General features: G+C 35.9%; 1 protein-coding gene across 1 annotated transcript; it reads left to right on the forward strand.

The window, feature by feature from the left end:
• Positions 1-379: 379 nt before the first annotated feature.
• On the forward strand, positions 380-9,644 carry pheta2 (PH domain containing endocytic trafficking adaptor 2). The gene is made up of 4 exons (XM_007235345.4): positions 380-682; positions 1,888-2,031; positions 5,717-6,020; positions 7,039-9,644. The coding sequence occupies exons 2-4, from the start codon at positions 1,951-1,953 to the stop codon at positions 7,473-7,475; spliced, it is 822 nt and encodes a 273-aa protein (XP_007235407.1). The 5' UTR covers positions 380-682; positions 1,888-1,950; the 3' UTR covers positions 7,476-9,644.
• The last annotated feature ends 5,347 nt before the right edge of the window (positions 9,645-14,991 follow it).

Raw genomic sequence — 14,991 nt, forward strand, 5'->3', positions numbered from 1 at the left:
TTATGCCTTACTGTTTTAATCACCATATTACTTTTATTGAGTGATTTACTTACGTTTTTATTTATTTATTTATTTATTTTTAATTTTGGCAGTTTTGATCCTCCACGCTTATCTGCAAAATGCAAATAAATTTATTTAATTTATAGAGTGTGATTTTCTGAATTTTATTTTTTATATTCTATCTCTCACTGTTAAAATTAACCTACCCTTAAAATTATACTGTTCATGTCTTTGTCAGTGGGCAAACTTAACAAAATCAGCAAGTGATCAAATAATTATTTCTTACAGTTAAAACAGCTGTTGTATTTACATGAGATCTACAAAATAAATCAGCATTTAAAAAAAAGTTCTATACAATTCTGCAGCACTGATGAATGAACTGAAACAGTAGCCGATGATTAAAGAGGAGGGACGGTATTGGCCAGTCACTGAGCAGGGGGCGGGGCTTGCTGCGGTACAGGTGGAGATGAGGGAGTGCAGCTGGAGGAGTCTTCTGTTACCAGGAAGTGGGTCGTGTTATTTATATTTCAGCACAGTGGAGGAGTGAGGTTGAAACAGGACACCTGCACAGTATCCCACAATCCTCTGCACACCGCTCACCTGAGGATGGACGGAGGAGGCCGGGCGGCAGCACAGCGGCATCACAGCAGCAGCACAGCCGGGGCTCTGAGGGCAGAGTGAGGTAAAGCTGCTGGGTGAAGAGGGTTTAGAGAGTTTAGTGAGGAGTGATGAAGAGTGACCTGTAGAACAGGTTACTGCAGACAACTGCTTCAGTCAGACTAGAAAATCCAGTCCATCTCTTCACACCCACGACTCTGTGTGTGTCTATTATATTATTATTATACACTATTATATACACAAAAATTACAGTAGAGTTTTACAGGTAGACACTCTTACTGAACACTGACTTTGTTCATTTTTTGTTAGTTCTAATGTTATGTAGAATTTTATTTACTGGTAGAAGCTCTCACTGACCACTGACTTTATGTTTATTTGGGTTTATTCTAATGTTGTATAGAGTTATTTACAGGTAGACACTCTTACTGACCACTGACTTTGTTTATTTGGGTTCAGTATTCTAATGTAATATAGAGTTTTATTTGCAGTTAGACTCTCACTGACCACTGATTTTATGTTTATTTGGGTTTATTCTAATGTTTTATATAGAGTTAATTACAGGTAGACAATCTTACTGACCACTCACTTTATAGGTATTTGGGTTTATTCTAATGTTATATAGAGTTTTTAAAGGTAGATACTCACTCACCACTGACTTTGTGTTTATTAGGGTTTATTCTAATGTTATATAGACTTTTATTTACAAGTAGACACTCTCTGACCACTGACTTTATGTTTATTTGGGTTTATTCTAATGTTATATATAGTTTTATTACAGGTAGACACTCCTATTAACCACTGACTTTTTTTTTTTGGTTTATTCTAATGTTATATAGAGTTAATTACAGGTAGATACTCACTGACCACTAACTTTATGTTTATATGTGTTTATTCTAATGTTATATAGCGTTTTATTTAAAGGTAGACACTCTCGCTGACCACTGATTTTATGCTTATTTGGCTTTATTCTAATGTTATATAGAGTTTTATTTACAGGTAGACACTCTTACTGACCACTGGCTTTATGTTAATTTGGGTTTATTCTAATGTTTTATAGAGTTTTATTTACAGGTAGCCACTCTCTCTGACACTGGACTTTATGTTTATTTAGAATTATTCTAATGTTATATAGATTTATTTATTACAGGTAGACACTCTCAGAGATCCCTGACTTTCTTTATAATTGCAAAATAGCAAGGAAGGAAAGTGAGGATAGAGTTTGTTAAAGTTTAGGCTGTTTAATCAGTGGATCTTTATTTATTACATTAGATTCACTGAGTAAACCTGGTGGATCCTGCATTCAGTGTTTAGCTCCACTCCAGGGGCGCTGTGATGAAGATCCATAAGAAGATTCTGACACACTACCTGTCCTGTACTTCACCTGTTGATAAAGAGGGTTATCTGTACAAAAAGGTGAGAGACACTAATTTTGTTCAACTACTATCACCATGTTTGGAGGCTGTTTTGTTCTGTTTTTTTTTTTTTTTTTTTGGAATTAGGTTTGTACAGTACTTTGTGAACCCTTTAGTCATTTTGCGATTTTTTTTAGTTTCTCAGGGGGTCCTGGGGTAATTTTTTCTTTTATGGGGGGTCCTCTGAGATTTTATTCCTGTCCAGATCGACCATGTTCGTGTTTTTCTCAGATGCCCTCTAAGAATTTATTTATTTATTTATTTTTTATTATTATTATTTTATTTTTATTTTTTTTACAGTTTTTCACTGAACTCTGTGGCCCTCCGGTAATTTTAGTCCCGTCCGGATGCACATCTCTGAGTTTCGTCTTCTCGCGTTTAATAAAATAGCTATTTGTTCACTGCCACGCACCGTAATTACACTTTGGGCGCTCATTTCCACAGAGATCCATGTAAACACAACAGCTAGTGGAAATGGAGGAGCTACTAAACATGATGTCATGTGACTGAAAAATAGTAAAAAAAAAAAAAAAAAAAAAAAACACTGGTGCTCCTGTTTTTTCAATTGCTGTCTGAATGCAAGAGTTTTATCACTGAGTAGAAGTGTGAAAAATTTTTCACTGATGTCCCCCTGAAAAACGAATCCCGTCCGGAAAGGGCTAAAGAGAGCGCAGTTAAACAAATATGAAAAAAATATATATTATACTTGGTCATTTATTTGTTCAGGGAAATTATCGAATATTACATATTTGTGAGGGGCAAAAGTATGTAAACTGCAACTAGCAGTGGATTTCTCCTTGCAACCTTAAATTTAAAGCATTTGTTGTTCAGCATTCTCCTAATAGTGGACTCATAAACAATAACATTGTAGCCAGTGTGTGAGAGAGGCCTTCACTTGCTTAGAAGTTACCCTGCGGTCACTGACTGTTACACACCTGGCTCTTGGAGGTCTCTTTGTTGGTTTTGTAACCTTTTCCAGATTTTTTTTTCTGAGGTTCTCAGAAATCTCCTTTATTCGTAGCATGATACACTTCCATAAACATGTGTTGTGAAGAGCAGACTTTTAAATAAAACAGTCTCCACCCACTCAAGACCACAAGTGTCCTCCTATTGATTGAAATCACTTAACTCTAATACTCTAATACTCTAAGTATCTTCAAACAAACTGCTGATCCTAAAGGTTCGCATACTTTTGCCACTCACAAATATGTAATATTGGATTGTTTTCCTCAATAAATTCGTGACCAAGTATAATATTTTTTTCATTTGTTTAACAGGGCTCTCTTTATCTACTTGTAGGGCTAGTGTGAAAATCTGGACGATGTTTTTGATCATATTTATGCAGAAATATAGAAAATTCTAGAGAGTTCACAAACTTTCAAGCATCACTGTACATCAAAGTCTATATGAAGATCTGGACCATCTGAATCAGGTAAATTCAATGTGGTTACTAAACATAGATCGTGACTCAGAAATGCTCTGGCCTATTTCTTTATTAATAACACCAGACTAAGTTTAAAATCGAGGCCTTTCACACCATAATGAGTCTAATAATATGCCATAATGTGTGTGATGTGTGTGTGTGTGCATTGATGTGTATCTCCAGGGTGAAGCTGCTGTGTTTTTGTGTCATCCCTGAATCTTTGTCAGTAGGTCTGTTTAATCATGTTTCAGTACGTTTCTATGTGTCTGCTCAACCAGTAAAGAATAAAGGAGGAATGCTGGGTGTAACCAGTTTTAGATGGTGGTGATGGTTCAGGTGATGGTGTGGGACTTTCAGTTTCGTCTAACTCTTGTTATTTGATAAACGAGGACATGAACACTAATAACTTTTTAAGCCATGGGTCTGTGGGTGTGTTGGGTCTGTATGTTTCTCCTGAAGTAAAAGTAAATGTGTAGTTGTGGTGGCACATTTCCATACTCATCATATTCATCATATATGCAGGTATCATGGCAAGATTGGGCTTTTAGTGATTTCTCAAAAAAAAAATCTCAAAAAGGGAAATGTGTCATCACACATCTTTTTTTCAGTTTAAATATTTTCTGGGCTTTCTGAAATCAACACAGGGTCAAAAATATCCACAAAGCACACCTGATATTTAGTTAAATGTCCCCTAGAAAGTTCCACCTTGACCGTATTGATGCCTTTTGCAGGCGTTAACAAGCTTCTGTCAGAATTCTGGTTTGGTATCAGACTACTTTTACAGACATGATTGGTGGCATTCAATAAAAGAGATCGATTTTCTGGCTCAGTCCTCGTACTTTTCATAGCATGACGGTCAAGACTTTGTTAAATTCTTTCTAAAAATGTAATGCTTACCTTCTTTGTTCAGTCCACAACTATCTCTGATGTGTGGTTAGGTCCTGTTAGAACACTCAATCATTTCCAACCTTTGTTCCAACAATTATTTAACCCATGTAGCTAATAGTTTAAGGTTACGCTCTCCTTGGAACACAGTTAGAAGCAGAAGGGGTGAAATCCTCCTCCTAAGAATTGGGACAACTCTTCCAGCACCTAATGCATCATCAGGAGCGCTAAAGTTTAGTAACCTAGCTGCCTGCTGATTTACTTGTTAACTTTAGGGCAATATATGTCTTCAGAAAGAGGGAAGATGGTGCAGAAATGAATTATTATTGTACATTCCTTAATTCCTCGTGATGGGAGCTAAAATCTGTTTCGCCTTAAATTCTGCACCCCTGCCGTCTGTTGCACCACTTAAGGTGCAACAGGAAAGTGAGCTAGCTTGCTACCTTCTGAGACAAACTACTAGCAATCTTTTTTATGCTTGTTATGAAGAATTCACCCATAAAACTTTGAAACTAGCCATTAAACTATAGTATGGAGATATGATTATGGAGATAATCATCACTTTTAACAAGAAAATTCTGAAATTTGTAGGTTTCTTTGACCGCTTGTTCCACCATCCTATCAGTGTTTCTTATACTCCTCGGTTTGAAGTGTGCCTCTGAAAAATCTCTGTTTGAAGGGCTTACAAGCCCTATCCCTTCCCTTTACCCCTCCAGCCAAACAAGAATCAGGAAACCCCTACCCCTTGGCGTGCATGCTCAAAACATTGGTAGGGCCAAAATGTGAAATGGGGGCCAAAATTAGCTCTACTAGTGAAAGAATGACCTCTGTAGTCTTACCTAAGTGTGTTACAGCCTTTTAAATTCCCTATTTTTGAACTTTCTGGAGCTGCAGGACTAAACTGAACTGATGCAGTATAAAAGAGAGAGGTAAATCGTAAATCCCCATCTAACCTGCTCGATCACTTAGAAAAAAAAGTGCACAAGCATACACCATACACTATGTCCTGATTTACAGAATATTTTATACGATTTGTGGTTGCCCAAGAGTCAATACAATGCTTGAACTTTTACTTTGAACTTGTACTTGTGGTATAAGATCAGTCCAATGAGTCTGTCAATCAAACACATTTAATGTGGCACTAAGCTGTAGTCCATCATGATCACTAACAGGAAGTTAAGAGCTCCTGGCCTTGGCAAGTTACATATCATTCTGTAACTTTCAGCAGCCCTGAGTTAGTAGATGGTGTAATGATATTTTTGGGTGTATGGATATTTTTGACCCTGAAAGTGATTTAACGGCAGCAGTGTGTCTGTGCACAGGGTGGTTAACAGGGTTTTGTTCTAATCACACATTAATGATTATCTCTCACTCTTAGAGAGAGCGGAACACCTCATACCTGCGTCGCTGGTTCGTACTGAAGGGGAACCTGCTGTTCTATCAGGAGCGTCCTGCTGACCGCAGTCTCCTGGGGGTCATCGTTCTGGAGGGCTGCGTGGTGCAGGCCGGAGATCCAGACGGACTGTTCTCTTTCTCTTTAGTGTTCACTGGACCAGGCCTGAGAACCTACAGACTCGCTGCAGAAGACCACCTGACCCAGGAGAGCTGGATCAGCGCCTTACTGACCGCCAGCCACATCTACATCTCCCTGCTGGTTAAAGATCTAGAGAGACTTTACAAAGGTCAGTGAAGCACCATGGGTTTATTAGAGCTACATTCTGAATATTAATACTAATAACTATTTTGGAAATTAATAATTTTGGACTTCATTCTGGATATTAATGTTAGAGTTTTATAATGAATCTGTGCACTGGTGCTTGAAAGTTTGTGTATAAATGTGATCTAAAACATTATCAGTGCTAAACATAAATAAATTGATCATTTATTTACTGAAAATATAAGATCCAAGATCCAATATAACATGAAATATAATTTCCTCAATAAATAAAAGGCCTAGTATAATATTTTTGTCTCATTTGTTTAATTAGGTTCTCCTTATCTGCTTCAGAATATTGAACATTGGAGGAAGTTTTAGATCAAATTTATGCAGAAATATAGAAAATTCTAAAGGGTTCGCAAACTCTAAAGTACCGCTGTAATATTATTAGAACACCATTTATGAATAATAATCATGTTATTAGAAATTCATTCTCAATATTAATATGATTATATTATTATGTGATTATTAGGTGATTTTATTAGAACTTCATAGCAGATATTAATGTTATAAGAACATCACAGTGAATGTTAATGTTGTTAGAACATCACAGTGGATGTTAATGTTATTGGAAGATCACAGTGGCTGCTTATGTTATTAGGACATTATAATTAATGTTAATGTTATTGGAACATCACAGTAGATTTTAGTGTTATTAGAATATCCCAGTGGATAGTAATGTTATTAGAATTTTATTCTAGATGTTATTTTATTAGAATATCATAGTACATGTTAATGTTATAAGAACATTACAGTAGATGCTAATGTTAGAACATTACAGTTGAATGTTAATGTAATTAGAGCATCACAGTAAATGCCAATGTTATTAGAACATCACATCATATATTAATGTTATTAGAGTTTCACTCTGGATATTAAAGATGTCAGGATTATTAATAGTTAATGGTACTGTGAGAGTTGTGTGTAATATGGTATTATTGTAGATTGGATTGAAATGCTCTTTGTCTGTCTTTTTTAAACAGAAGCTAAGCAGGAGAAAAGTCTCGCTGGCTCCTCCCCCTCCTCAGTGACTGGGTCATGCGTTAGGGCCTCCAGCACTGCCATGGCCTTCAACACGGGCCCACCTTTCTTCTTCCAGAGACCCCCAGCGTTACCCAGAGAGAAGAGAAGCTACAGCGCCAGTTCTGCCCTGCAGAGTCCAGCCGTCCACACCCCCGTCAGAACCACCAACAAGAGATCCCCCAAACTCTGGCCCAAGAGGAACGCCCACGTCACGCCTCTCAACGGCCCCGCCCCTCCACACGGGGAGTGGCCTTTAATGTGCTTTGATCCACTGGAGGAATTCAGTAAACTGCATGAGTATTATGGAAATGAAGTCAAGCAGCTGAGAGCTGATTGGCTGAAGAGTAAACGGTTGGAGGAGGGGCATGTTGAAGAGGATCTGATTGATTTAGGATAAACATTTAATATAAATTATTTAAAATCTGCTGCCTTTTTTACCTCACTTTTCTAATTACTCCAAATCCAGTTCCTCATCCAAGACATGTTTGGTGTCTGATGTTTGTGCCTATGCTACAAAGATAATGTAGCTAACAAGTAATGGAATCTTATCGCCACCAATTAGCCTGCTGCTACAGCATGCCTAAATTATCTCGCAGACTTTTCTCAAACCATGTTCTAATAAAAATAATATCTCTACTGACGTTCTGATATCATTGATATATCCAGAATGAAGTTCTAATAACATTAATATCCAGTATGAAGTTCTAAGTACATTTAGCATTCCAAATGAAGTTCTAATAACATGAATATCCAGTATAAAGTTCTAACAACATTAATATCCAGTATAAAGTTCTAATAACATTAATATCCAGAATAAAGTTCTCATAACATTAACATCCCAAATAAGGTTCTAAAATTAATATCCAGTATGAAGTTTTGATAACATTATAATCCAGTATGACGTTTTAACAGGATTACTATGCAGAATAAAGGTCTAATAACATTAAGATCCATTATGAAGTTCTAATAAAATTAAGTATCCCGTATAAAATTCTAATATAATTAATATCCATGATTAATTTCTCATAATGTTAATATCAAGAATGAGGTTCTAATAACATTATTATCCAGTATGAAGTCCTAACCGCATTAGTATGAAGAATAAAGATCTAATATGATTATTATCCATTATGAAGTTCTAATAACATAAATATCCACAATGAAGTTCTAATAAAATTTTATTCAACTGTATTATTCACAATGACGTTTAAATAACATTAACATAACAGCAATAATATCCAGTATGAAGTTCTAATTACATGAATTACCATTATGAAGTTTTAATAACAATAATATCTAGTATGAAGTTCCAATAACATTTAGTATTCAGAATGAAGTTCTAATATCATTATCCAGTATGAAGGTCTAACAACATTAGTATGCAGAATGAAGGTCTAATAATATTAAGATCCATTATGAAGTCTAATATCATAAATATACAGTATGGAGTTTTAATAAACACATAAAATTACATTTAAATTGTTCACAAATGCTTGACTTTCACAATCAGTAATATTCAGATAATATTTATCTTGTAAATTACACAATCAGTAATATTCAGAATTTCAGAACTAAAATTCTTATTTATTAGTACTTGCTATTTATATGTACTTGCTATAATAAACTATAATTACTCATAGTCATATTTATTTATTTAGTTTATATAAAATAATATTAAAACAGCAATATTTCCAAATAATTGATCAGTTGTGTAAAACCACTCTTTTTTCCATGTTTCTATGTTCAGACACCTGGCATGTCCTGGCTGGTCACTGTATTTTGGGTAAGGAGCGATGGGGAGTTGTTAATTAGATTTTATCAAGATTAATATTAAAGCCATAAAATGTAGTGTGTATTTATCCTGAGGGAGAACAGATCAGGCTGTTCTCTGGTCATTATGGGACAGTTTCAGGGTGACTGATGTGCAGTGTTTCTCATAAAACAAACCCCAGTTCCTCTTCTGTTCACCTCACTCCACTACACTTCTTTATTTCTGTCACAGACTAAACAGGAACTGAGATCAGCAGCTGTTAACACACCTACATGCCCTCAAACACCGCTCAGTTCATATGAGCTTCAGTATCTGAACTACAACCCCAGTTCCGCGAAACACGGGACACTGTGTAGCCTTATAGACCCACGTTTTATTCAGGCCCGAAGATCACCAGCATCAAATACTAACCTTCAGCCCTGTCCCATGTACCCAGGGATTTCTCCAGATAATTTATCACAGCATGGTAAACATGTCTTATTTTCAGCATCTGATTTGTGTTCTTAAGTTCTAGTGTTAATAAAATGTGGGTCTATGAGAAAGTAATTGCATTTTATTGACATTTATTAACATTTTACATAGCGTCCTAACTTGGAACTGGGGTTGTAATTCGTTTGTTCCAGTATAGATCCACTTATTAAAAATGATATGAATGTTAATGATGTGAATGGAAGCTATCCACTTCGGGTGGTGCTGTGTGATTGGTTGATTTTAGAATGTGACTGTTTTGATTTATCATGTTGTTTCCCTTTTTGTCAGTATATCATAATAAAGCCATACTTTGATATGACTGTAGCAAGGAAGTAATAACATTGTTTTTTTTTTAACAATATATATATATTTTTTTTACTTTCATCATCAAATTATACACCACTCATCTCGTTTTTTTTTTTTTAACTAAGCCAGGGACTGCCAGGGAAAGCACAAATCAAAACTAATAGGTTATACATCAGTACATATTAGTATATACTGGGGCGGTCCTGATGAGAGCCAGTTCCATCATAATGTTTTTGAGGGTCTTTGCCACTGCACTTGAGGATACTTTCAAAGTATTCAGATTGACTGAACTTTATTTATTCAAGTTTTTTTTTTCTTTATTTAGTTGAGTAGTTGGATTAGAATAATCTGGATTAGAACATTACTCAAATAGAGCTATTCACTATATACCTGAAACTTTACCTCTTCACAACTTAACAACTAATGCTCTCAAACACATTAAGAGGACAAGAAATTCATGTAATGAAATCTTGACAGGCTCAGCACAGCTGTTAACTAAAAGCCTGAATTCCAGGTGACTCTACCTCATAAAGCTGACAAAGAAAATCCAGCCAAGAATCTTAAATATAAAACATATTCTGATTGGATTATCACTTTTTTTGTTGAATAAATAATTAGTCTTAATCTACAATGCAGAACATTTTAAAATAATGTGTGTCCAAAGTTTTGAGTGGCACTGTATCTGTCAAAATTGACAGATGACACTGTTTTGGAAACACAAGAATATAACCAAAAGCATGTTGTACTGTAACCTGTATGAGCTATATAAAAGTCTGTGTTGGTTTGACCTTGTGTTAGTTTGCTGCCTGCACTCCCTGCACTCTAGAGGGTCATTATGAAGGCTTTAGGATGTTCTGTTTGTGGTCTGTGTGCTAATTGGCTACACAGCAGTGTCCTCAGTGTGACATTCACTCTTACAGTGTTGGATTAACACTTTCAGATGTGAGTCTGCAGTAGAGGCTGTTATGAGGAGTCTGATTGATTGAGGCTAAAGACTTCAATCAAATAGAACGTAAGGGAGGTGTTGCCTTTTACATACTAATTACTAATGCTAAATTATTTTACTATGTATTAAATGCTAAAAATATGAACATTGAGTATACTCAAATACCACAGTAAGTATTTAGACAAGAGTGTTTAGTGTGTTTAGTGAGTCCTGTCATGATAACTACTTTTGTGTGGACAATATTTTCTCTCATAAATAATTGTGGTAAACAATATTATTGTCACTTTAAGACCATACAATTACATTGTAGAATGGATTTTTTGTAAAGAATTTTCAGACATTTAAACGAATATAAAACTTACATTTTCAAATACAGAAAAAACAAATAAATAAGAAATAAAATAAAAACACAATTTGAACATTCTGGCCATTCACATTATGTGCTGTTTTTGCTATGGCAAACATAATATAATGTGATATTAAGGTCAGCCACAATGCCTGTGTACAAAACGAGCGCTGGATGTTAATCTTCACAGATTTCTCTCCTAAAAAAATGTTTATTTGGGTGAGTAAAGATCTTCTGTTTATTTACAGTAAGCTTAGATTCCCAATATTTTAGCACGGTTAGCAGCAGTTAGCAGTTAGCAGTGCTTAGCTTAGCTAGTTAATGCAGCACGATAGCGCTACACTGAGGAACCCTGAGTGTTCCAGTAAAACAGGAAGCTATCAGCTAGCGGTTTGTCTCACTTCGCTTATTCTAACATGGTAAACACGCAGACTACAGTCTGATATACTCACCTCTAAACGGTGAAAAAGCTAGCGCTTAGAGCGGTTAGCAGCTAATGCTAATTCTGCTGGAGGACTAAACAGAATCTCCTGTATAATGCTGTACTTCAGCGGAGTGGCTTTACTGCTCATATGCTTAATAAAAACAGCAATATACAATATGATTAAAAAGTTATTTTTCTGTGACAGTCACTCAAGGCTGTACTTTGTTAAGTGTTGTCTTTCCCTTTCCCCAAATAAACATTCTTTTTTGGAATGGTAACCTGTGAGGTACATTTTTATGATAGGGTTATTTGTCATATATTGTTTGAAACAATATCAATATATAAACCTACAGCAATACTGACAATATATTTCCCAGCTCTATCTACGATGGTCACTTTTATCCCACAATGTTATGTAAAACGGCGGTAAAAGGGAAGCACAACCCATGTCTCAAATAATGTAAAAAAAAATGCTGGATATATGGTTTTCTTTCATTTTATGTTGTTTTTATCCTGTATGCTGTTAAACAATTTGAAAAAAGACTCCACTTAAGATATGATGGTGTTCTTTGGAATCTGTCTCCAATACTTTAATAGAAGTTAGCAATAAATACTTTTAAAATAATAACATACACGACCTAAATTACATTTTAGAAATGTAATTGACTAAACTAGACTAAAATGTTTTTAGTTTTTATCGATTAAAACAAGACAAAAACTAGGAAATGGGAAACACCTGGGGCGCAAGTAACAAGAGGGGCGGAGTAACAAAGGAGACACAGGTGAAGGCTATAGACTGGGAAAGAACACAGAGGAGATAGTGACAGCATTAAATGAGTTAATAAGTAGAATAAGAGTGAACTCAGCTCAGCAGAGCTCTATTCATTTAGCAAAGGTTAAACTGAGGGAACTGCTTTTATGTAGAAGTGTGAGGAGAGTCTGTGTGTACTCACACACTCCAGCAGCACCTCCAGGTTACTGCAGTCAGAATACCTCACACACTTTCACAAACCCATTCTCAACTTCCCTCTTCAGTTCACCTTCCTCTTACCATAGACCCACAGGTCACACTGACACAGATCACTCTCGCACCTCTACACATTCAGTTTCAGTTCAGGGTAAAATTAAGTCTTTCTTGAATAAAACGTCTTATAACCATTGTAGTATATTATTATTATATTAACCATAACTATTATACAGTTTATGGCTATGAACTAAATCATTTTTGCTAAACTCAATATTGATAATGCTTTTCTTAGCAAGGAGAGCCCATTACTGTGACAAAGGAAGATTAAAACATAGACAAGTCTGCTGGTAAAGAATTAAAAAGTTGTTACAAATACTGTTTATGAATTCAATACAGTTAAATATTTAAGTATAACTGACTAAATATTTCTCATGAATTATGAAGTAACCAATCTGTTAAGAACCATTGTTTTTGTTAAGCACAGCCACTAGGGGGCACTGCAGCTGTGAAAGAAATGCAGCAGATTTTAAATGTGTATATTCTAAATGCAGAGCTGTGCTGAGGGTCTGAGGGATCTGAGGAAATTATTTGTAAAACTGTTCTTTATAAAATAGCTTGTCGATTTAAAATCAGTAGAACTCCACTTCATCCACAACAATCTTATTTAACATTACACATAAGCATTCCATTGTGTCCATTGTGTGTTTGTGTGAGCATTTTTAAGAAGGTAGGCCAGCAGTCCATCATTAAAGGGGACATAATATGCATTTTACACAGGTCAAAATAGGTCTATGGTATATACAATACATGTGTATGAATTTCTTTAACTAAATAATTTTCACATAATAAGATATTACCAGCTCTATACCTGCCAGTTATGCTCTACTTCAAAATAAGCCTTTTAAGGGATATTTTATGCAAATAAACTGTTGCTGGCCATTTACTACACATTAGTGTTCGCTTGTGCTAAATGGCAAAACACAAAAAAGCTTGCTCATGCTTAACTGCAATAGAAACACCAAACTCATTATTTGAAAGTACCTACGTACATCATCCTTGTCTGCTGACTTGCCACAGACAGTAGGTAAAGATTCCTCCCTCAAAGACAAAGTCTGTTCGCTAATCCTGCTGTGTGGGAGGGGCTCTGGTGGTATGTGGAGATATCAGCCAATAGCATTCGCTGAGGGAGGTGACCCTGACCCCGCCCCGAAACTGTCAAAACCACCCCTTTCAAAACTTGAGCGCAAAACACTCAGTCGAGCACAAGCTGCTGCTGCAAGTAATTCACACAGCGTACGAGGAAAAAAGCACCCAAGAGGAGAAAAATGAAGCTCGAGAGCAACATTTTCTTCAGGGCGCACACAATTCACTTTTTTTGGCTCGCTAGTTTCACATTTGTGTTAATAAGAAGTTAATTTACACTCGTAAACTGTTAAAACACGCTGGTGAATTTTTTTTTCACGTGGTATTTTTGCACGCCTGACTTTTGATCTTGATGTGACACCATAATTATCCAAACAGCACTTGTTCTTGGAGTGTTTATAGGGGCAACCGAGTTTGTGGTTTGCACATTGATCGGCCACACAGTCTCCAACTTGACAATTATTCTACACCAGATGACATAAAATCAGATTTATTTACAACTGATGTCATAGGTAAGCAGCTTTGCAGAAATCTGGTTAGACAAAACATCAGATACATAACATAGATCCTTCAGTGGTAAAAAAAAAAATAACTCCCTTAAACCTGGAAGAAGGAGGGTTAATCACTATACAGCCACATTGTTTTTTCAGTTCAGATATTCTGATACTGATATAATCCTAACACTGGTGGTAAATTATATAATAAAATGTTTTTATATTGCTAATAGTCCATGTAAACTTCATTATAGTCTGTAGTGGAAGGTGAGCAATTAATCCAAGGCATAAGCTGCTCTTTAGCAGGTGACAGTAGAGTCCAATGGTCTAAAAACTTACGTCAGTGCCAGGACAGACAGGTCGGACAGGTGGTCAGCCATTAACTTGAAGAAAGGTGAAGAGAGTGAATTTAAGTCCATTACACCCACACCCCTCCACAGTGTCCTGACACATGAATTAAAGACTACAACACATCCCATATTACCAGCAGAGGAGCAGCAGGTCACAATCAATCACACTGCACTGCGCGATGATCTGAAAGACTCCTATGTTCATATTAAAGGCCTACTCTTCAAGGCCTTAATACCAAGTTCCAGCTTCAGCAGCATCACTAGACAGCCAAAGTTTTCAAAGAAAAGCACTGGATCCCCAGCTCTGATATGTCTGCCAACAGGCGCTTTCTCAGGCTCAGGCTGCTGATAGTGAAGCAGAATGCACCGGGATTCAAACTCAGGCCGAACTCAGAACTGTTTTTTAGGCCATAGTGGCAGTGTCTTAGTCTGCTAAGACACTTTGGTCCAGTCTATCCCGTTTATATACATATATACTCATATATATATATATATATATATATATATATATATATATATATATATATATATATATATACTCATATTGACACCCATCCATATCCATATACCAGCCATGCCTACACTCATCCTAATCCACCAATCTATATTCATTCTCACTCAAATACCTCCATATCCATAATTGTCCATACTTATCCAGATCCATTACCATCTGTTTCCCAAACTGTTTACATGCA

This window comes from Astyanax mexicanus, chromosome 19 (genome assembly GCF_023375975.1).
Source record: "Astyanax mexicanus isolate ESR-SI-001 chromosome 19, AstMex3_surface, whole genome shotgun sequence".
Classification (NCBI taxonomy): Eukaryota; Metazoa; Chordata; class Actinopteri; order Characiformes; family Acestrorhamphidae; genus Astyanax; species Astyanax mexicanus.